Source organism: Ranitomeya imitator, chromosome 4, assembly GCF_032444005.1.
Source record: "Ranitomeya imitator isolate aRanImi1 chromosome 4, aRanImi1.pri, whole genome shotgun sequence".
Taxonomy (NCBI): domain Eukaryota; kingdom Metazoa; phylum Chordata; class Amphibia; order Anura; family Dendrobatidae; genus Ranitomeya; species Ranitomeya imitator.
The window spans coordinates 624,637,765-624,662,541 of NC_091285.1; the positions used below are offsets into that span (position 1 = coordinate 624,637,765).

Here is a 24,777-nt window from a genome sequence, read left to right on the forward strand (position 1 = left end):
ACAAAAATGACGTAGCGTCCCCCTATAATTAATAGCCAGCAAAGGCTATGCAGACATCTGCGGGCTGATAATAATAGCCTAGGAAGGGGCCATGGATACTGCCCCCCCAGGCTAAAAACATCAGCTCTCAGCCATCCCAGAAAAGTTGCATCTCTAAAATGCGCGAACTCTGGCACTTAACCTCACTCTTCCCACTTGCCCTGTAGCGGTGTCAAGTGGGTGACAGTTATGGGGTTGATGTCACCTTTGTATTGTCAGGTGACATCAAGCCCAGATGTTAGTAATGGAGATGCCCTGTCCAGTGTCCCTATTCAAACCAAATGGGACACTTTTATGGGCATCCTGAGTAGATCTGTGCACAATATATACCCTATGGGAATAAACAAGGTAGAAATAATCCAGCTAAATGGATATAAACAAATAGATCAGAGCAATTGCAAAGGTTGTAATAAAGGACCAAAGAGCCACCTAGAAATATCATAGGGCGACAGAACACTCCTATAAATATGCATAAAAACTTAGAAAGATGGAGTCATAAAGTCTGTCTATAATAAATAAAAAAAATATTTATAAAGGCATATGTACACATTTATCCTACATGGGTATATTTCTCAGGAACATATTTCCCCCGATCCTTTTACTATAATGTCTTGTGTTGACTCCCAGACTCGCTCTGCCTGAGTCCTTTACAATCTACCTGTTGTTCTGTACTACTATTAATTCTGGTGGAAAAATATTTTACTAAATGTTGTTGTATTATGAAACAAAGACTTTTTTTATATTTATTTTAGGCAGACTTTTTGGCTCCATCTTTCTAAGTTTTCATCCGACTAAATAGAGCAGTTAGGCGCACAATAAATGACAAAAAGAGAACATTTAGGGAATTAAAGGAAGAGGGTGGGTATGACGCATTAAATAATTCTAGAGAAAAAAATAAATTTTGTAAAAAAATAAAGTAGGGCAGCAAAGGTTGAGACAGAGAGACTCATTGCCAAAGAAAGTGCCACAAATAATTTACAACAACAGTAAGAAACTCAAAAATGATATTGTTGTCCCCCTCAAAAATAATGTGTGTGAAATGGTGGAAGAGGATGAGGTAAAGGCCAGTTTACTAAACGCTTTCTTTTGTACATTATGTACACAAGAAAATCCCATAACAGGTGACATGATCAATTCTCAGTGAAATGTCACCTGCTTATTAACCCCACAGGAAGTACAGTGATGTCTCAAAAATATAGTATATGAAAAAGTTTGGGCACCCCTATTAATCTTAACCTTAATGTTTTATAAAAATAGTTTTTTTTGCAACAGCTATTTCAGTTTCATATATCTAATAACTGTTGGACACAGTAATGTTTCTGCCTTTAAATGAGGTTTATTGTACTAACAGAAAATGTGCAATCTGCATTCAAACAAAATTTGACAGGTGCATAAGTATGGGCACCCAACCAGAAAAATGACATTAATATTTAGTAGATCCTCCTTTTGCAAAAATAACATGACTAGGGTACTGAAAGTGTCTATGGCAATAATGAATAAAGACATAACGCTGAGTGACGATGGAATATATATGGCCACAGCATATAACGTTATGTTGTGTCTTGCCTAGGAATGTACAAGTAACTCCTGTGATGCAAAGACCTGTACACTGAAGCCAGGATGTCAGTGTGACGAGGCTCATCTGTGCTGCCAAGATTGTAAGGTGAGTGTATAAAGTCAAGCAAAAGAATGACATAGTAATGTTCCTTATATGCCACATAGGGGAACAGCGATATTATATAGGGACAGTGGAGGGGAGATTGCGTATCAGGATAAGTCCCCTAGAATTCAATCCATGGAGGCACTTTGACATATATTTAAGTCAATTGTTGTGTCCCTGCCTGTAGTGCAGGCTCACAAGTATCGTTTAATCAGCCATCAAGTACCTCTAACAGTCGCTGGTGGAGCAATGCTCTGCCCACGAATGTTAATTAGTTAAATCCTGCTTTCAATCTCTGACATTGGGATTTAACACACACTGGCTGGAAGCACATCACAAATCCTGGCCATGGACGCACCTCCGTCATGTGATCGGGAGATGTTCATAGAAGAGAGTGATATCTGCTATACATAGCAGTGCTAAGTACTGAAGACAGTAAAAAGTTGAAAAAAAGTTTTTAAAAAATATATATATAAAAAAATGTAAAAAAACACAAAAGTTGAAATCACCCCCCTTTTGCCCAAATAAAAATAAAAAAATAATTAAAAATACACATATTTGGTATCAAAATATAAAATAAATATATCCAATCGGTAATCGGCGCAATGAGAAAAACAAACATCAGAATTACATTTTTTGGACGCTGCAACATTGCAATAAAATGCAATAAGAGGCGATCAATACATTGTATCTACACCAAAGTGGTATCAAGATTGCCTTGTGCAGGCATGTACTACGGAGGACAGAGAATGAACTTCAATCCAATATTGCAGCCAGCATGCAGCCAGCGGGTAAGGAAAGGGTGAATCAAAAACCCAAAAACCCCGCCTCCATGGCTGAAGATTGTTCCCTCCAAATTCAGGTGACAGTGTCCCTTTAAGTCTTTTTTAACCACGCATGTAGTGCCCACATTGCTATATACTACGTGGGCTGTGTTACATACTGCGTGGGCTGCGTTATATGCTACATGGCTGCTATGTACTACGTAGGCAGTGTTATATACTATGTGGGCAATGTTCAATACTGTGTGGGCTGCGTTATATGTTATATACTGTGTGGGCTGCGTTATATACTGCATGGCTGCTACATACTACGTGGGCAGTGTTATATACTATGTGGGCAATGTTATACACTGTTTGGGCTGTGTTATATACTGTGTGTCCACTGTTATATACTGCGTGGCCTGTATTAACGCATCGGGTATTCAAGAATATGTCGTGGCCTGTGCTATATACTATGTGGCTGCTATATACATACATATTCTAGAATACCCGATGCATTAGAATCGGGCCACCATCTAGTCAGTACATAAATACATCACCAGAAGCACCATTAGTACATGAATGCATCACTAGATCCACCATCTGTCCATGAATACATCACCATAACCACCATTAGTACATGAATGAATCACTAGATCCACCATCAGTACATGAATACATCAACAGACCCAGACTCCATCACCAGAACCTCCTTCAGTGCATGAATATGTCACCAAGACCACTATAAGTATACACATTCATGACCAGAACCAAAAGTACTTGAATACAAGAACCAAGCTTAGTAGAGCAATCAATGATAACAATGATGATAATTAGCCTGTCAGTTTATTTCCTCCATCTGCAAGCCCTTCTGCTTATTCCCCATCTACACAATACCTTATTATGATATTCTCCCCCCCCAATTGTCTTCCCTCTCCTCTGCACAGGTCTTCATTTTATCCCCCCTCCTCTGTACAGCCCCTTATATTATTCCCATCATCTGCACAGCCCCACATTTTATTCCCCTCCTCTGCAAAACCCTTCAGATTATTACCCTCAATTAGCACATTTCCTCAGTTTATTCCCCTATCTGCACAGACCCTCATTTTATTCCCCTTTTCCTGTTCAACATAGCCTGTCATTTTATCCCCCCCATCAGCACAACCTCTCACTTTATTTTATCCCCCATTAACACAGCTCCTCCCCTAATTTTTTCCCCCCACTAACACAGCCCATCCTCTTCCCCGATTTCCTACCCATCAGCACAGCCCCTCTCCTCATGTTATCCCCCCATCAGGACACCCCCTTCTCCCATTTTATGCCGCCCTGCACTGTAATAGAAGAATTAAAAAAATGGTTATACATAATCCCGGCTCTTGTCCACCTCCTCCTCTTCTGTGAAGTGAAGTAGTGAACGGAGTGATGATGTCACTACACAGCACTATTCAACATCCCCCTGCGCGTGCCTTCTCCAACAAGGCACATGTTGGAAGTGGCTTGCGTCTTGCTGGAGATCCTGGTGGAGCAGGGGATATTACAGCTCGTCTGCTCCTGTCCCGGGCAGTGCACACAGCAATTGCATTTACATTTCATAGCTGCAAATGCAATGGAGTTCAGGGAGGTAGCGGCTGAGAGAAGGATTTGGGCCAGGGAGCACCACAACTGGGCAAAAAAACAATAATATTCAAGACAACAATTATGGTCAGGGGTGCCACTCAATGCGTAGCAAGGGAGCATGTAAAGAGGGTAAGAGAAAAGATTATGCATATAGGGCGCACACCCAAAAATACAATTAAGTTACAAAAGTGCAAAAATTGATTGAAAAAAAGACAGAATACACAATAAGAATAAAAACATGTTAAAATACAATAAGCACACCACTGGTCCCATAGTGAATAATTATATACAAACGTCCCAAAGTATGATGACAAATAACAAGGAGGCAAATATGCACCACTCATATATTATTGAAACTTTATAGATCAATATAAGAGGCCGACCTAGGGTATAGAAAATAAAACACCAAACATGCTGCACATATATGGGTGAAACATGGCTCAATACTAATATAACCAGAACATGACAATATATAAATGTAGATAAATAAATCAAATCTGGGTGTCCCCAGAGAACAAAGTGCCCCTATATAAATGAAGGGGTAAAAACTAACTGTGGGGCCCCAATTAGCCTATTAGAGAGCAAAGAGAAGTGAGTATAACACTCTCAAAGCCGCAAATATCAGAAGGAGCGTCTGCTGATAAGAAAGCAGCGCTATCAGAGCGGCAAAGAAATGAGCCTATTAAACAGTATGAGGGACATTTAGAAATACATGCCCCACATGTGCTGATAGAGTAGAAGCTTATAGCACAATCAGCACATGTGGGGCATGTATTTCTAAATGTCCCGCATACTGTTTAAAACTTAAAACATCACAAGAAGCACTGTGCAAGCAATCATATTGAAATGGAAGGAGTATCATACCACTGAAAATCTACCAAGAGAAAATCAAATCTGGGCGTCCCCAGATTTGGCCGTCCCTCTAAACTTTCATCTCAAACAAGGAGAAGACTGATCAGAGATGCAGCCAAGAGGCCCATGATCACTCTGGATGGACTGCAGAGATCTACAGCTGAGGTGGGACAGTCTGTCCATAGGACAACAATCAGTCGTACACTGCACAAATCTGGCCTTTATGGAAGAGTGGCAAGAAGAAAGCCATTTCTCAAAGATATCCATAAAAAGTGTAATTTAAAGTTTGCAACAAGCCACCTGGGAGACACACCAAACATGTGGAAGAAGGTGCTCTGGTCAGATGAAAACAAAATCAAACTTTTTGGCAACAATGCCAAACGATATGTTTGGCGTAAAGGCAACACAGCTCATCACCCTAAACACACCATCCCCACTGTCAAACATGGTGGTGGCAGCATCATAGTTTGGGCCTGCTTTTCTTCAGCAAGGACAGGGAAGATGGTTAAAATTGATGGGAAGATGGATGGAGCCAAATACAGGACCATTCTTGAAGAAAACCTGTTGGAGTCTGCAAAAGACCTGAGACTGGGATGGAGATTTTTCTTCCAAGAAGACAATGATCCCAAACATAAAGCAAAATCTACAATGGAATGGTTCACAAATAAACGTATCCAGGTGTTAGAATGGCCAAGTCAAATTCCAGACCTCAATCCAATTGAGAATCTGTGGAAAGAACTGAAAACTGCTGTTCACAAATGATCTCCATCAAACCTCACTGAGCTCGAGCTGTTTGCCAAGGAAGAATGGGCAAGATTTTCAGTCTCTCGATGTACAAAACTGATATAGACATTCCCCAAGGGACTTGCAGCTGTAATTGCAGCAAAAGGTGGCACAACAAAGTATTAAGTTAAAGGGGCCGAATAATTTTGCACGCCCCACGTTTCAGATTTTGAATTTCCACAAACATTTAAAAAAGCCAATAAATTTCGTTCAACTTCACAATTATGTTCCACCAAAAAATTACATTTGGTATCTTTATGTTTGAAGCATGATATGTGGGAAAAGGTTGAAAAGTTCCAGGGAGCCGAATACTTTCGCAAGGCACTGTATGTAAATACAAATTAATAAATGACTCCTGGATAATGTTTATCTTACATTTGGAAGTTATCCGCTGTTCATGGGGTCCCACTGATCATGAGAACTGGAGCTCTGAAGATCTTCGTCTGAATGGAGCTGTGGTCGATCCTGTTCACATCTACTACATTCACATGGTCTCAACAATCAGTCTCTTAGATATAAAAAATTAATTAATCAAATAGGTAATAATTCACCAACAAAATGTGTACATATTTAGATGCTACAAGTAGTGATATTTCTTTTATATAAGAAGACACTATAATTTGTTAAAATTGAAGAAGCCTAAGCAAAATTGGTAAGTAGAGAAGTAGGGTACCTGAAATATGCAAGGATGTATTTTGCACAATAATGCAAAATAAAGTGCCCATGCAGTATTGCAGCATTGAGTATAGACAATATCAAAACAGATCATACAAATATTTGCCCTGTGCAACCATGCAAAATAAAATAAAGTGTATGTACAATATTTTGACATCAATCCCATACAGTAAGAGCAAAATAAAATATACTGGTGGCACAAATAAGTAGGGAGAAAAGATATTAAGGCTATTGGTGATCTGTAAGGATATGCAGACAAGGATAACAGTGATCCCAAGCGTATCGCCACTCAGGAGTGTGGCTTCATCAAGGGAAGTATTGGTAGTGTACAATATAGGATAAGACTTAAGTTATGACACAAGGTAGGTAAGATAGTTAGTGACTGTAGTTAGGTAGTGACATTAGGGTAAGGATGGTGTTAATGTTTGAGAATAGCCCATAGTGGGAGTGGTTAGTGTTAGGAAAAGATCACTACCTGTAGTTAGGCAGATAGAGACAGGTTCAAGTTGAAGTAGGAAGTGTCTGTGAGCAATGCTGCCATTTGGGTGAACTAGTGATCGAGAAGTTATTTCCTATCCCACAGACAAGTGATAACTTCCAAACTAAAGCAACATTTTCTGAACCAAATTGCATCTTGCATGGGGTGGGTTGTTATAGATATGTATGGGTTGGTGGGGTTTTGTTCCAGGGCTGCTTTTTTGTCATAGACCAGCCCTGTATGGGAAAATTAGTTTTGTTTTGTATCCCTTGCAATGAGATTGTAGAGTAGGGTCAGAAAGGTGAATGTTTTAATAATAATCAAATCTGTAACCGTGTATGTATCATTCCTATATATGATTTCCCCACAGATTAAACCTGCGGGATCTATTTGTAGACCGGCCAAGGATGAGTGTGACCTTACCGATATGTGTGATGGGAGGTCTCCGGAGTGTCCAAAGGATAGTTTTAAAGTAAATGGCTTCCCATGTGAGAACGGAAATGGGGCCTGTTACATGGGAAAATGTCCGGTAATGAGAAACCAATGTATGGACATCTGGGGTCCAGGTGAGTAACGTTGGAGGAAGCCTGGAGTTTACAGTCTGTCACTTTCTTAGATGATGGCACAGCTATTAGGACATCCCTGGTAAGAGTGTGAGTACAGTAAAGGGCAGTGCCAAAAATGTAATCAAGATGTAGAATAACATCATATAACTACTAAAATGAATGATATATTCACAGATTTAGTTACATTTCAAGCTTCTCTTTATTCAGGAGCCATCCCTGGAGGTGATGACTGTTTTTCAATGAATACACAAGGCGCCATGTATGGATACTGCAGACAAGAAGGGCAAAGATATGTTCCATGTGGGAAGGCGTGAGTATGATATCAGATTGGAGTAAAATAACAGATTTGTTTAGTTTGGTTTGGAAATACAGTACAGTGAAGTGACTGCATGAAAAAATATGATGAAGAATTAAAATAAATGAGCAATGTAGTTGACCACACGGTCATGATTCACTAATGACCCACTAGCACTTTGGCATGACTTGGATAGAAAAGAACTGTCAACAGTTTTCCTGTTATTAAAAGAAGGCCGCATCACGAAGCTTGATGGTCGGGCAAACCAGCATGCATAAGAGCGATTACTATTGATAATTAGCCCTTGTAAACTTGCCATCAAATTATAATTTTTCTTTTGTTTTTTTTTTGGGGGGGGGAGGGGCGGGGTGTTTGCATTGTGTTTTGCTCCATTGCCGTTTTTTTATTTTTCACTCCACTCTATCTTACAATCCCATAGGGAACTTGAACAGGCAATCATTTTATTTCTCATACTATATACTGCAATACTGGTACATCACAGTATATAATACAAGTGATAAAATACAGTAGTTACTTCTGTGACTTCAAAGGAACATCTAGATCAGTGTTTTCCAAACTTCAAGGCCCCCAACAGATCATGTTTTCAGGATTTCCTTAGTATGATGAATGATGGGTTGAGGGCCGTGAGGATTGAAGTTTGGGAAATACTAATCTACATTGTGCGATCACGTCACTGGTTGGGGGCTGAAAAACACCTTAATAAACACACACCAATATTGTTTCACTTAAATTAAATGATCTATTGTTTAAATCAGGTTTTTTAGTTAGATGTATTAAAAAAATTCTATTTTTTAAAAACACAAAATAGTAATCTTTCACACTGGATTCTAAGGCTTTTTTAGAATTATACTTACTGTCCTTTCAGGATAAGTTTTAAACAGTTTCTTTATCATCAAAGTTAGTGTTACAATGGCTGATAACGCAGGATCCACCAATCACAATAGCCGATATGACAGCTGTACCTGATCCCCACTCCCTTCACAAGGAACTTTGCACATGCTCATTAGATACATCAATCAAAATATGGGGTCGGAGTCTATCTGAGGAAAATGTTCATGCACATTTCCTGAAAAACTGGAACTTACAGTCTAAAAAAGTCCCACATGCCAGTGTAAAGATTGCAAGATTTCTCATATTTATTTTTTTATACAGATTATATTAGTATAAGGGAAAAAATATTGTGAAACATAAATAAATAAATTAAACACAAAAACTTGATTTAAATAGGCAATTTTCTGATGATAGATATCCTTTAAGTACAAAATGGGGAAGAGTTAACAAGAGGGATGCTCAAATAAAACCTGTCTTCCATGCCTGATGTCGAATTTAATTAGTAAATGAAATATTCACAGTAAATTACACAGGTCTGCAAGAGTAAAATTGTTTGAAAAGTAAGACATGATTTTTATATACTTTTGATCACTGAACTCAGTAAAAATATCCAAAAAATTCCATCACATACAGCTTTTTTCACAAACACTGATTCCATAGGATTTTCTTGCACCATAATTTGACCCCTTTGCATGGTCTTTTTGGGGTGATTTTGGTGTCATTAGATTGGTTAGAAATGTTTTTTTCATGGTACAGAAGCAGAGAAAAGGAATTACTTTCATATGTTTCTCAAGACTGTGCCTTAGTGTATTGCAGTGATGTTAATGGGCTGATGGAAAAATGTAACATTAAGTGAAATGTGAGCGAGTGGAGACTCTGTGCCCTTGAAGGAAAGCTATGAGAATTGTGACAAAGTCACTGGCAAAGTACTGGATGGGAGATGTGTGTCACAGAGGTTGTTAGCTTCGGTGATATGAACCTAGGAAACTACTCCAGCACACTAAGTGCTTAGAGGGGTTAATCGGCCATGTTAAGGGCTAGGTTTAGTGAGAGCTGAAGAGTAGGTGGAAGACTATTCACCTTATTTCCACCCCTGGGTGTGGTTTAGGAGAGAAATAGTCAGCCTTCTAAATCATTCAGAGTTCGGTGTGCCTGGAGACGAAAGCTTCAGAGAGCTGTTTATGTGAAAGAGGGGTTGAACCTTGTTATTTACCCTGAGTGGTAAGATCCTTGTTATACCAGAGAGGCCTTGTTTATTTTTCTGAACTTTGCACTGGTTTATGCTGTACTGACAGATCCGCACATGTAGGTGAACGAAAAGCTATATCCAATTCCCGAAGCCCACTGCAAGTTGATTTTGAAGCAGGTGAGTAAAATGTTGAGCCTGGGTGTCCTCGAGGAGTCAAAGAGCGACTGGTCCAGCCCCATTGTCCTGGTGTTGAAGCCTGATGGAGAATGGCATTTGTTGTAACAATTACAGAAAGCTAAATGAGGTGTCCAAATTTGATGCATATCCAATGCCCCGCGGCGATCAAATCATTTAGAGGCCAGATACATGACCACCCAGGACCTAACAAAAGAGTACTGGCAAGTCCTCCTGTTCCAAAATGTCAAGGAAAAGACAACCTTCTGTACACCTGAAGGTTGCTATCTATATACCAGCATGCCAGCTACCTTAAAGAGGGCCATGGACCAGATCTTAGCCCCTCACAAAAAAGTATGCCACAGCTTACCTGTATGATATTGTGATCTTCAACCTGGATTGGAGAAGTCATCTGCAGGAGTTCAGGTGGTAATAGGTGCGATGAGGGAAGCAGGGATTACCATAATCCCAAAGAAATGCGCCATGGGGAAAGAAGAGGAAAGATACTTGGGCTATGCTGTAGGAAAAGGCAAAACACTTGGGCTATGTTGTAGGAAAGGGCAAAATAAAGGTGGACTGTTTGCAACTGATCTCCAAGAAACAGGTCAGGGTGTGTTGTGAATTCTGCTCTTGGGTTCCCTCCAGTGGTTGTAGGTGGGAATGCAGTTGTCTCTGAGTCGCAGTCCTGGCCAGGTGTATCTGCTGATTACAATTCTGACTGGGATATTTAGGTGTGCAGGATTCATTAGCTTCTCCTGCTTGCTGCCAAATTCAGCAAAGATAAGTGTTTGGTTTTTGTCTCTGTGGCACACTGCTGTGTGCTTGTTTTTGTTTGTATTCCTGCTCTGATTGTAGGATTCACTGGAGTTGCAGATATACGCTCCTACATCTTTAGTTAGATGTAGGAAGTTTTTGTATATTCTGCTGTGGATATTTTTGAAGGGTTTTAATACTGACCGCACAGAACTCTGTCCTATCCTGTCCTATCTAGCTAGAGTGGCCTCCTGTGCTAAATCCTGTTTTTCTGCCTGTGTATGTTTTTTCCTCTCCGACTCACCGCCAATATTTGTGGGGGGCTGTCTATCCTTTGGGGATCTGCTCTGAGGCAAGATAGTATTCCTATTTCCATCTTTAGGGGTATTTAGTCCTCCGGCTGTGACGAGGTGTCTAGGTGTGTTAGGTACACTCCACGGCTACTTATAGTCGTGGTGTTAAGTTCAGGATTGCGGTCAGTATAGTGGCCACCTTCTCCAGTGAAAGTTCTCATGCTGCTCCAAGGTCACCGGATCATAACAGTACAACTGGCCAACAATGAGTTAAATGCATCTCAGAAGAAGGGAAGGAAGCTCTTGAGCCATTTTTTTTCTCCAGTCTGTTTTGTGTTCTCTTCCCTCTTAATATCTGGGTGGCTGAGGAGCCTGGTGCAAGCATGAATGTTCAGGAATTAGCTTCTCGTGTAGACCAGCTTGCTGCTAGGGTGCAGGGTATTTCTGATTATATTGTTCAGACTCCTGCTTTAGAACCGAAGATTCCTACTCCTGATTTGTTTTCTGGTGACAGGTCTAAATTTTTGAGTTTCAAAAACAACTGTAAACTGTTTCTTGCTCTGAAACCTCGATCCTCTGGTGATTCCATTCAGCAGGTAAAAATCGTAATCTCCCTGCTGCGTGGCGACCCGCAGGATTGGGCGTTTTCCCTGGAATCTGGGAATCCGGCTTTGCTTAATATTGACTCATTTTTTCAGGCTTTGGGATTATTATATGATGAACCTATTTCTGTGGATCAAGCTGAGAAGACCTTGTTGGCCCTGTCTCAGGGTCAAGAGGCGGCAGAATTGTATTGTCAGAATTTCAGAAAATGGTCTGTGTTGACTAAATGGAATAATGATGCTTTGGCGGCAATTTTCAGAAGGGGGCTTTCTGAATCCGTTAAAGATGTTATGGTGGGGTTTCCCACGCCTTCCGGTCTGAGTGATTCTATGTCTCTGGCCATTCAGATTGACCGACGCTTGCGGGAGCGCAGAACTGCGCGCGCTGTGGCGTTATCCTCAGAGCAAATTCCTGAGCCTATGCAGTGTGATAGAATTCTGTCTAGAACGGAACGACAAGGTTTCAGACGTCAAAATAGGTTGTGTTATTATTGTGGCGATGCTTCTCATGTCATTTCTGTCTGCCCTAAGCGAACAAAGAGGATCGCCAGTTCAATTACCATCAGTACTGTACAACCTAAATTTTTGTTATATGTGTCCTTGATCTGCTCATTGTCATCATTTTCTGTCATGGCGTTTGTGGATTCAGGCGCCGCCTTGAATTTAATGGATTTTGAGTTTGCCAAGCGTTGTGGTTTTCCCTTGCAGCCTTTGCAGAACCCTATTCCTTTAAGGGGCATTGATGCTACACCCTTGGCTAAAAATAAGCCCCAGTTTTGGACACAGGTAACCATGCGCATGGCGCCAGCCCATCAGGAAGATTGTCGATTTCTGGTGTTGCATAACTTGCATGATGCTATCGTGCTGGGTTTTCCGTGGTTGCAGGTACATAATCCTGTGTTGGATTGGAAGTCCATGTCTGTGACTAGTTGGGGTTGTCAGGGGGTTCATAATGATGTTCCTTTGATGTCAATCTCCTCTTCTTCCTCTTCTGAAATTCCAGAGTTTTTGTCTGATTTTCAGGATGTATTCGATGAGCCCAAGTCCAGTTTCCTTCCACCGCACAGGGACTGCGATTGTGCTATTGACTTGATTCCAGGCTATAAGTTTCCTAAGGGTCGACTTTTCAACCTGTCTGTGCCTGAACATACCGCCATGCGGAGCTATATTAAGGAGTCTTTGGAGAAAGGGCATATTCGACCATCTTCTTCACCGTTGGGAGCGGGGTTCCTTTTTGTTGCTAAAAAAGATGGTTCCTTGAGACCCTGTATAGATTATCGCCTCTTGAATAAAATCACGGTCAAGTTTCAATACCCTTTACCTTTGCTTTCCGATTTGTTTGCTAGGATTAAGGGAGCTAGTTGGTTTACGAAGATTGACCTTCGAGGGGCATATAATCTTGTTCGTATTAAGCAGGGTGATGAATGGAAAACTGCGTTTAACACGCCCAAAGGCCATTTTGAATACCTTGTGATGCCATTCGGACTCTCTAATGCTCCATCTGTTTTTCAGTCCTTCATGCATGATATCTTCCGGACTTATCTTGATAAATTCTTGATTGTATATTTGGACGATATTTTGATTTTTTCCGATGATTGGGAGTCTCATGTGCAACAGGTCAGGATGGTATTTCAGATCCTCCGTGACAATGCTTTGTTTGTGAAAGGGTCTAAGTGTCTCTTTGGGGTGCAGAAGGTTTCTTTTTTGGGCTTTATTTTTTCTCCCTCGTCTATAGAGATGGATCCGGTTAAGGTTCAGGCCATTCATGATTGGATTCAGCCCACATCCGTGAAGAGCCTTCAGAAATTTTTGGGTTTTGCAAATTTTTATCGCCGTTTCATTGCTAATTTTTCAGGCGTGGTTAAACCCTTGACCGATTTGACGAAGAAAGGCGCTTATGTGGCGAATTGGTGCCCTGCGGCTGTCTCTGCCTTTCAGGAGCTTAAACGTCGATTTACTTCTGCTCTAGTGTTGCGCCAACCGGATGTTTCTCTTCCGTTTCAGGTTGAGGTTGACGCTTCTGAGATTGGGGCAGGGGCCGTTTTGTCTCAGAGGGATCCTGTTGGTTCCTTGATGAAACCGTGTGCCTTCTTTTCCCATAAGTTTTCGCCTGCTGAACGCAATTATGATGTCGGCAATCGGGAGTTGTTGGCTATGAAGTGGGCGTTTGAGGAGTGGCGACATTGGCTTGAGGGAGCTAAGCACCGTATTGTGGTCTTGACCGATCATTAGAATTTGATTTACCTCGAGTCTGCTAAACGGCTGAATCCTAGACAGGCTCGATGGTCCTTGTTTTTTTCCTGTTTTGATTTTGTGGTCTCGTACCTTCCGGGTTCTAAGAATATTAAGGCTGATGCCCTCTCTAGGAGTTTTTTGCCTGATTCTCCTGAGGTCTTAGAGCCGGTCGGTGTTCTGAAAGAGGGGGTGGTCCTTTCTGCCATTTCCCCTGATTTACGACGGGTTCTTCAGGAATTTCAGGCTGACAAACCTGACCGCTGTCCTCTGGGGAAACTGTTTGTTCCTGACAGATGGACTAGTAGAGTGATTTCTGAGGTTCACTGTTCCGTGTTGGCTGGTCATCCTGGCATTTTTGGTACCAGAGATTTGGTTGGTAGGTCCTTTTGGTGGCCTTCATTGTCGCGTGATGTGCGTTCTTTTGTGCAGTCCTGTGGGACTTGTGCGCGGGCCAAGCCTTGTTGTTCCCGTGCTAGTGGGTTGCTTTTGCCATTACCAGTCCCTGAGAGGCCCTGGACGCATATTTCGATGGATTTTATTTCTGATCTTCCAGTCTCCCAGAAGATGTCTGTTATCTGGGTTGTTTGTGACCGGTTCTCTAAGATGGTTCATTTGGTGCCTTTGCCTAAATTGCCTTCCTCTTCAGATTTGGTTCCGTTGTTTTTTCAGCATGTGGTTCGTTTGCATGGTATTCCGGAAAATATTGTGTCCGACAGAGGTTCCCAGTTTGTTTCTAGGTTTTGGCGGGCCTTTTGTGCTAGGCTGGGCATTGATTTGTCTTTTTCTTCTGCATTTCATTCTCAGACAAATGGCCAGACCGAGCGAACTAATCAGACCTTGGAGACTTATTTGAGATGCTTTGTGTCTGCTGATCAGGATGATTGGGTGGCTTTCTTGCCATTGGCCGAGTTTGCCCTTAATAATTGGGCTAGTTCTGCTACCTTGGTTTCGCCTTTCTTTTGTAATTTTGGTTTTCATCCTCGTTTTTCTTCTGGGCAGGTTGAGCCTTCTGACTGTCCTGGTGTGGATTCTGTGGTGGGCAGGTTGCAGCAGATTTGGGCTCATGTGGTGGACAAGTTGGTGTTGTCTCAAGAGGAGGCTCAATGTTTTGCTAATCATCGTTGGTGTGTTGGTTCCCGGCTTCGGGTTGGGGATCTGGTCTGGTTGTCTTCCCATCATGTTCCTATGAAGGTTTCTTCTCCTAAGTTTAAGCCTCGGTTTATTGGTCCTTATAAGATTTCTGAGATTATTAATCCGGTGTCTTTTCGACTGGCGCTTCCGCCTCTTTTGTTATCCATAATGTCTTCCATAGATCTTTGTTGCGGAAATATGTGGAGCCCGTTGTTCCCTCTGTTGATCCTCAGGCCCCTGTGTTGGTTGATGGGGAGTTGGAATATGTTGTTGAGAAGATTTTGGATTCCCGTTTTTCGAGGCGGAAGCTTCAGTACCTGGTCAAATGGAAGGGTTATGGCCAGGAGGATAATTCTTGGGTTTTTGCCTCTGATGTCCACGCTGCTGATTTGGTCCGTGCTTTTCATCTGGCTCGTCCTGATCGTCCTGGGGGCCGTGGTGAGGGTTCGGTGACCCCTCCTCAAGGGGGGGGGGTACTGTTGTGAATTCTGCTCTTGGGTTCCCTCCAGTGGTTGTAGGTGGGAATGCAGTTGTCTCTGAGTCGCAGTCCTGGCCAGGTGTATCTGCTGATTACAATTCTGACTGGGATATTTAGGTGTGCAGGATTCATTAGCCCTTGCCAGTTGTCAATGTTCCTTGTGAAGTGTTGGATCACTTTCTGGCTTCTCCTGCTTGCTGCCAAATTCAGCAAAGATAAGTGTTTGGTTTTTGTCTCTGTGGCACACTGCTGTGTGCTTGTTTTTGTTTGTATTCCTGCTCTGATTGTAGGATTCACTGAGTTGCAGATATACGCTCCTACATCTTTAGTTAGATGTAGGAAGTTTTTATATATTCTGCTGTGGATATTTTTGAAGGGTTTTAATACTGACCGCACAGAACTCTGTCCTATCCTGTCCTATCTAGCTAGAGTGGCCTCCTGTGCTAAATCCTGTTTTTCTGCCTGTGTATGTTTTTTCCTCTCCGACTCACCGCCAATATTTGTGGGGGGCTGTCTATCCTTTGGGGATCTGCTCTGAGGCAAGATAGTATTCCTATTTCCATCTTTAGGGGTATTTAGTCCTCCGGCTGTGACGAGGTGTCTAGGTGTGTTAGGTACACTCCACGGCTACTTATAGTCGCGGTGTTAAGTTCAGGATTGCGGTCAGTATAGTGGCCACCTTCTCCAGTGAAAGTTCTCATGCTGCTCCAAGGTCACCAGATCATAACAAGGGTGGTTCTGAGAATTATGGGATACTATTGTCGCTTTATCCCAAAAGTCACCATGATAACCGCACCCCTATCTGACCTTCTTATGGGCACGGAGTCATCGATGTCAAGTGCTCTTCTGAAGCGTAGATGACGTTCCAGGAGTTCAACTTGCCCTGTGTAAACAGCCAGTCTTCGTAGAGCCTGACTTCATTAGGGAGTTTGTGGTCCAGACGGACGCCTCTGAGGTAAAATTGGGAGCCATGTTGTCCCAGGAGATAAATGGTGAATAACATCCAATCCTATATCTAAGTAGGAAACTCTCCTCCTGTGGAAATAGCTAAGCCATCATAAAGAAAGAATGCTTGGCTTTTAAATTGGCAGTTGACAGGCTAAGGTACTACCTGTTAATAAGGAAGTTCAGGCTAGTGACAGATCATGCACCCCTGAGATGGATGAGGGAAACGATGGGGAAAAATGCCCTGGTGATAAGGTGGTTTCTAGTGCTCTAGGACTTCAGCTTTCTTGTGGAGCACAGGCCCAGGAAGCTATCCAGTAACACAGATGTCCTGACTAGAGATCCCTTGTGACTGAAGATGCCAAAACCCCTGGCTTTGGTGAGAGGGTGAGGGGGGAATATGTGACAAAGTCACTGGCAAAGTACTGGAGGGGAGATATGTATCACTGAGGTTGTTAGCTTCAGTCATATGAACCTAGAAAAATGTTCCAGCACACTAAGTGCTGAGAGGGGTTTATCTGCCATGTTAAAGGGAACCTGTCACCTGAATTTGGCGGGACCGGTTTTCAGTCATATGGGCGCAGTTTTCGGGTGTTTGCTTCACCATTTCTTCACCTAGCTGCATGCTGGCCGCAATATTGGATTGAAGTTCATTCTCTGTCCTCCGTAGTACACGCCTGCGCAAGGCACTCTTGCCTTGCACATGCGAAGTATGCTTTGCCCAACTGCGGGCAAAGCCGAAAAGCATTAATGCGCGTGCGCCGGCGCACTATGTCCAGGAAGTATTTTGCTGTGTTCCGGGACATAGTGCGCCGCCGCATGCGCACTAATGCTTTTCGGCTTTGCCCGCAGTTGGGTAAAACATACTGCGCATGCCCAAGGCAAAATTGCCTTGCGCAGGCGTGTACTACAGAGGACAGAGAATGAACTTCAATCCAATATTGCGGCCAGCATGCAGCCAGCGGGTAAGGAAAGGGTGAATCAAACACCCGAAAACTCCGCCCATATGACCGAAAACCAGTCCGGCCAAATTCAGGTGACAGGTTCCCTTTAAGGGCTAGGTTTAGTGAACAACTGAAGAGTGGGTGGGAGGCTGTTCACCATATCTCCATCCCAATGGTGTGGTTTAGAAGGTAAATAGTCAGCCTTCTGAATAATTCAGTATTCGATGTGCATGTAGATGAAAGCTCTAGACCGGTGTTTATGTGAAAGAAAGCTGAACATTGTTGTTTACCTTGAGCGGGTGGATCCTCCCTGCCACATAGACTGTGCTATATGTTATTTTTGGTTTTCCAGCTATGCAAAAAAGGCTGTGTTTATTTTGCTTGTTCTACCTGTGTCTACCTATGTTAGCAGCCGAATGAGCCAATCTACCACAGAATTTAGACTTTATTTTCAAAAAACTTAACTACAGGTATCAAGTATGGTCAATTTGTGGTGATCTGAAAGCGCTCTCTTTGCTCCTTGGGCAGCAAGGAGGATACACGGCTTATGCGTGCTTTTTGTGGGAATGGGAAATCTGGCATAGGACTCATCACTGGAGCAAAAAAGAGTTTGTGAAAGCTCTACCGAACGAAGGAGAGACTTTTAAGTACCTGTGTACCAAGCAGGGATTGTCAGAAGCAAAACTGAAGGAAGGCATTTTTATCAGTCTGGATATTTGGAAACTCATGAAGGACAACGTGTTTGAAACTAAAATGAAAGCTGTTGAGAAAAAGACTTGGGATTCTTTTAAAGAAGTCATGAAGAAATTTTTAGGTTATAGCAAAGATTCAACATTTAAATCCATTGTGGAGAACATTCTGAAATGTTTCAAAGCCTTGGGTTGTGTGATGCATTTGAAGTTACATTTTTTACATTCCTGTTTGGCCTACTTTCATGAAAACCTTGGTGCTGTTAGCGAAGAGCAAAGATAAATCTTAAATCAGGAAATCATTGAGATGGAATGAGAACATGATGGGGGACTACTGCTGGATACTTCACAAATAAGATTGTTAGGTCTACTATAAGAGAAAAGGTATCAAGAAACGCTTTGAAGAGAAAAGGAAAAGGCGCCAGAATTTTATTTCCAATAAAATTGCAGAATTAATTTTCAATATATTTTTATATATAATATTGTGCACATTTTAATAAAAAATGTTATTGTTCATCTCGCTTATACGTAGTTTTACCAGCGTTTTGTGCAAAATCCATACATGATGGTTAAAAATAGAGGTTTTTGGGGTTTTTTAAAATCAAGGCATAAGAAAACATAGGAGTTAGTAATTGAATTAGAAATAATTTTCATAAACCCAAGTTTTGCATACCTGTATTATGATACAGTTGTGGCCAAAAGTATTGACACCCTTGCCATTCTGTCAGATAATACTCAGTTTCTTCCTGAAAATGATTGCAAACACAAATTCTTTGTTATTATTATCTTCATTTAATTTGTCTTAAAGGGAACCTGTCACCCCGAAAATCGCGGGTGAGGTAAGCCCACCGGCATCAGGGGCTTATCTACAGCATTCTGTAATGCTGTAGATAAGCCCCCGATGTTACCTGAAAGAGGAGAAAAAGACGTTATATTATACTCACCCAGGGGCGGTCCCGCTGCTGGTCAGGTCGGATGGGCGTCTCCGGTCCGCTGCGGCGCCTCCCATCTTCATTACAAGACGTCCTCTTCTGATCTTCAGCCACGGCTCCGGCGCAGGCGTACTTTGCTCTGCCCTCTTGAGGACAGAGGATAGTACTGCAGTGCGCAGGCGCCGGAAAGGTCAGAGGCCCAGCGCCTGCGCACTGCAGTACTTTGTCTGCCCTCAACAGGGCAGAGCAAAGTACGCCTGCGCCGGAGCCGTGGCTGAAGATCAGAAGAGGAAGTCTTGTAATGAAGATGGGAGGCGCCGCAGCGGACCGGAGACGCCCATCCGACCTGACCAGCAGCGGGACCGCCCCTGGGTGAGTATAATCTAACGTCTTTTTCTCCTCTTTCAGGTAACATCGGGGGCTTATCTACAGCATTACAGAATGCTACAGATAAGCCCCTGATGCCGGTGGGCTTACCTCACCCGCGATTTTCAGGGTGACAGGTTCCCTTTAAATGAAAAAACACAAAAAGAATTGTCCTAAAGCCAAATTGGATATAATTCCACACCAAACATAAAAAAGGAGGTGGACAAAAGTATTGGCACTGTTCGAAAAATCATGTGATGCTTCTCTAATTTGTGTAATTAACAGCACCTGTAACTTACCTGTGTCACCTAACAGGTGTTGGCAATAACTAAATCACACTTGCAGCCAGTTGACATTGATTAAAGTTGACTCAACCTCTGTCCTGTGTCCTTGTGTGTACCACATTGAGCATGGAGAAAAGAAAGAAGACCAAAGAACTGTCTGAGGACTTGAGAAACCAAATTGTGAGGAAGCATGAGCAATTTCAAGGCTACAAGTCCATCTCCAAAGACCTGAATGTTCCTGTGTCTACCGTGCGCAGTGTCATCAAGAAGTTTAAAGCCCATGGCACTGTGGCTAACCTCCCTAGATGTGAATGGAAAAGAAAAATTGACAAGAGATTTCAACGCAAGATTGTGCGGATGTTGGATAAAGATCCTCGACTAACATTCAAACAAGTTCAAGCTGCCCTGCAGGCCGAGGGTACAACAGTGTCAACCCGTACTATCCGTCAGCATCTGAATGAAAAGGGACTGTATGGTAGAAGACCCAGGAAGACCCCACTTCTTACCCCAAGACATAAAAAAGCCAGGCTGGAGTTTGCCAAAACTTACCCGAAAAAGCCTAAAACGTTTTGAAGAATGTTCTCTGGTCAGATGAGACAAAAGTAGAGCTTTTTGGGCAAAGGCATCAACATAGAGTTTACAGGAGAAAAAAAGAGGCATTCAAAGAAAAGAACACGGTCCCTACAGTCAAACATGGTGGAGGTTCCCTGATGTTTTGGGGTTGCTTTGCTGCCTCTGGCACTGGACTGCTTGACCGAGTGCATGGCATTATGAAGTCTGAAGACTACCAACAAATTTTGCAGCATAATGTAGGGCCCAGTGTGAGAAAACTGGGTGTCCCTCAGAGGTCATGGGTCTTCCAGGAGGACAATGACCCAAAACACACGTCAAAAAGCACTAGAAAATGGTTTGAGAGAAAGCACTAGAGACTTCTAAGGTGGCCAGCAATGAGTCCAGACCTGAATCCCATAGAATACCTGTGGAGAGATCTAAAAATGGCAGTTTGGAGAAGGCCCCCTTCAAATATCAGGGACCTGGAGCAGTTTGCCAAAGAACAATGGTCTAAAATTCCAGCAGAGCATTGTAAGAAACTCATTGATGGTTACCGGAAGCGGTTGGTCGCAGTTATTTTGGCTAAAGGTTGTGCAACCAAGTATTAGGCTGAGGGTGCCAATACTTTTGTCTGGCCCATTTTTGGAGTTTTGTGTGAAATGATCAATGTTTTGCTTTTTGATTCATTCTATTTTGTGTTTTTTCATTTAAGAAAAATTAAATAAATATAATAATACCAAAGAATTTGTGATTGCAATCATTTTCAGGAAGAAACTGAGTATTATCTGACAGAATTGCAGGGTGTCAATACTTTTGGCCACAACTGTAACTATTTATTGACAAGAGATTTCCTCTTTGGTCTTCCTTGCTCAGTGGTCAGATATCAGAATCGGGCTGTGCTGTATCTCTATATAATACTCTGTGATCTGTAGATTCCTCATCCTTTGTAGAGCCTATGACTATGCGGTATTGGCACTGGCGTTTCATGAAACAGTCTAAAACATAAGTTTAATGTCATTGTAACAAATTTTATTAAAAGCTGCACATCTGTCAGTAATTTTAGTAAGCAAATAAAACTTTTACAAAGCCATTAATAAATTTATTTTGTTGTTTCTTACAGGGATGTAAAGTGTGGACTTCTGTATTGTAGTGGCGTTACTAAAACTCCTCACCTCCCAGGCTACATTATTAGCTTTGCCCAATGCAAAACTTTTGTATTTAATAAAGGAATCGTGGCTGAAGGGACAAAGTGCAATGCTACAAATGTAAGTACACCTCTGCTTATCTGCCTGCTCAGGAAGAAGCAGTCATACAGAACAGTATATACTGTTAGTTATTAGGGTTTTGTAGCTGTGCACACCTCATTAGTTGTCTAAATATATGGAAAACAGCGAAGCACCTGTCTGTGCCACGCCGCGCTCTGCTGTGAAAACTGTATATTATGTTAGTTATTACGGTTTTGTAGCTGTGCACACCTCAATAGCCACCTAAATCTAATATATAAAGCTGAATGTGTGTATGTGTGTGTGTATGTGTGTATGTCCGGGATTGGCATCTGCACCGTCGCAGCTACAGCCACAAAATTTTGCACAGTCGCACGTCTGGACCCCGAGAGCGTCATAGGCTATGTTGTGAGGTGAAATTTTAACCCCGTGCTTTCCAATTCACCAAACAATTTTGCCCCTATCTACATAATGGGGAAAAAGTGAAAGGAAAAGTGTTGGAGGCGTCACAGCTACAGCCACAAAATTTTGCACAGTCACACGTCTGGACCCCGAGAGCGTCATAGGCTATGTTGTGAGGTGAAATTTTAACCCCGCGATTTCCAATTCACCAAACAATTTTGCCCCTATCTACATAATGGGGAAAAGTGAAAGGAAAAGTGTTGGAGGCAAATTGACAGCTGCCAGATGTGAACAAGGGGGACTTAAAGAATGAGAGCGATGGCGCCAAAGAGTATATACCATACAGTTGCTAAGGTGGGGCCCCGACATGGGATACTCACCACACACGGGGATATGAACACACACACAAAATGCACCACACACTACCACGTGCTTGAACACATATTACCCTCAGCACACATTTCACCACACATACACCAACCTCGCCACATAAAAGTCAAAACACAAAAGTCGCCGCTCAAAACTCGCCACATGCAAAAACTAGGCTCACGCAAAACTCGCCACAAGTGCAAAACTCACCTCATGGAAAACTCGCCACACGCAAAACTTGCACACGCGGAAAAATTGCCACATGCACAAAAGTTGCAACACATGCAAAAGTTGCCTCACACAAAACTTGCACATACTCAAAAGGCACCACACACAAAACTCGCCACACGCAAAACTTAGCATGTGCAAAACTTTCTGCACACAACTTGCTACACTAACCTGTCACATGCAACTCGACACACAAAAAGTTGCTACACGCATGTCCCCACACAAAACTCATCTCACAAAAGTCGCTACATGCATGTCGCCACACGCAACTCAACACACACAACTTGACAAACGAAACTCGCCCTAAAACACACACAAGTCTGGTATTATCCTTCAAAAATAAAAATCTGATTAATAAGCAGACAAACTACAAGAGCAACAAATGTACTATATAGGAAATATGGCAGCTGTCAGTCACATGACCTGTCTATTATGTGTATGTGTGAGCTAATATATACAGCCAGGGGGAGGGCTTCCTGTTGGCTGGGGATTTATCAGGCTGCCAATTTAGCTTACAAATACTGAGGTAAAAATACTGAGCAAATAACGTGTGAACGAGGTCTAATACAGGAGGAGATGACACACAGGTATATACTATATACAGGGGAGATGACACACAGATATATACTATATACAGGAGAGATGACACACAGGTATATACTATATACAGGAGGAGATGACATACAGGTATATGTTATATATAGAAGATGACATACAGGTATATACTATATACAGGAGGAGATTACACACAGATATATACTATATACAGGGGAGATGACACACAGGTATATACTATATACAGGAGGAGATGACATACAGGTATATACTATATACAGGAGGAGATGACATACAGGTACATAATATATATAGAAGGAGATGACATACAGGTATATACTATATATAGGAGATGATGACATACAGGTATATACTATATACAGGGGAGATGACACACAGCAGGTATATACTATATGCAGGTGAGATGACATACAGGTGTGTACTATATACAGGAGATGACATACAGGTGTATACTATATATAAGGGAGATGACAAACATGTACATACTGAGGTGAAAATGTGAGGTGTGAGGTGAAAATGAAAAGGTGTGAGTGCAAAATGAGAGGAGTGAGGGAAAATAGTGGAGTGATCGGAAAATGACAGATGTGAGATCGAAATGACAAGTGTTAGGGGGGAATGAGAGGGGTGAGGGAGAAAATGAGAGGTGTGAGGGAGAAAATGAGAGCTGTGAAGGGGAAAATGAAGGATGTGATTGGGAAAATGAGAGGCGTGATGGGAAAATAAGAGAAGTGAGGTGCTATAACTAACCACAGATATTTACTATGCCCAGGCAACGCCGGGCTCTTCAGCTAGTATATAAATATGACGTAAGTTTATTTAAAACCATCAGTTATGACCATTGTGTTTTGCTGTAAGGCTAGGTTCACATTGCGTTAATGGGTTAACGCTAACGGACTGCGTTGCACGGCAAAAATGTCGCAATTAACGCCGTGCAACGGGTCCGTTAGCGCATCCATTGACAGCAATGTGATTTGTGCCTGTAGAGCATTGCTAGCGCATGCCATTTTCCGCACGCGCTAGCGTTGTGCCGTTCTTTTGTGAGGTCCGTCCCTCGCTAGCGCAGATTGAGGATCTGCGCTAGCAGGGACAGCAAACGCAGACCCAAAATAAACATTGCGTTAGAGCAATCCGCTAGCGCTATGCGCTTAACGGATTGCCCTAACGCAATGTGAACCTAGCCTAATGCATCTAAGTTTGAAGGAAATCTGTCAGCAGGTTTTTGGTATTCAATCTAAGAGCAGCATGATATAGTGACAAAGACCCTGATTCCAACTACCATAAGTCTCACTTATTGGACTGCTTGAATCAGTTTTAATAGAATCCCTGTTTTCTCTGCTGTACAGTGGCTTGTAAAAATTTAGGCACCCCTGGTCGAAATTACTGCTATTTTTAATGCTATTGTCACGGACTGCACTTTTACCGAATATTTGGTCTTATGAACAAGCCCTACCTTGTGATACTTCAGGCTGAGTCACAACTACAGCCGCAATTCCAGTCTTGTTTTAAGGACTCATTCAGACATCTGGGCCAATCAGTCCGAGATCGGACCACAATGCACGAACTGGCCACAATCCTCCCGACCCGAGTGTGAGAACCTCATAGGAAAACATGACGGTGTCACGCTTGGGTCAGGAGAGCCGAGGTCAGTCCGTGCATTAGCTGTATGAGCTCGGATGTCTGAATGAGCCATAAAGCTGAGATTTAAGTCTTAGATTTCTGCTGAAATATTGCTTGTTAAATTTCCCCTCCCTCCTTTGACTTCAGCCAGTGTGATTGAGGAGAGGGCTGGCAGCAGGAGAGCATGAATTAACGCTTTCCCCAACAAGTATCTATC

The 24,777-nt window shown here is 42.3% G+C and overlaps 1 protein-coding gene across 1 annotated transcript in view; it reads left to right on the top strand.

Annotated features, from left to right (window-relative positions):
* Nucleotides 1–3,943: 3,943 nt before the first annotated feature.
* Nucleotides 3,944–24,777, top strand: part of LOC138674621 (disintegrin and metalloproteinase domain-containing protein 28-like) — a 44,058-nt gene continuing 23,224 nt past the window's right edge. The window contains exons 1-4 of the mRNA XM_069762437.1: nt 3,944–4,081; nt 7,236–7,431; nt 7,639–7,741; nt 21,266–21,410. Of these exons, the coding sequence (XP_069618538.1) occupies nt 3,944–4,081; nt 7,236–7,431; nt 7,639–7,741; nt 21,266–21,410 (582 nt within the window). The remainder of the gene's footprint in view (nt 4,082–7,235; nt 7,432–7,638; nt 7,742–21,265; nt 21,411–24,777) is intronic.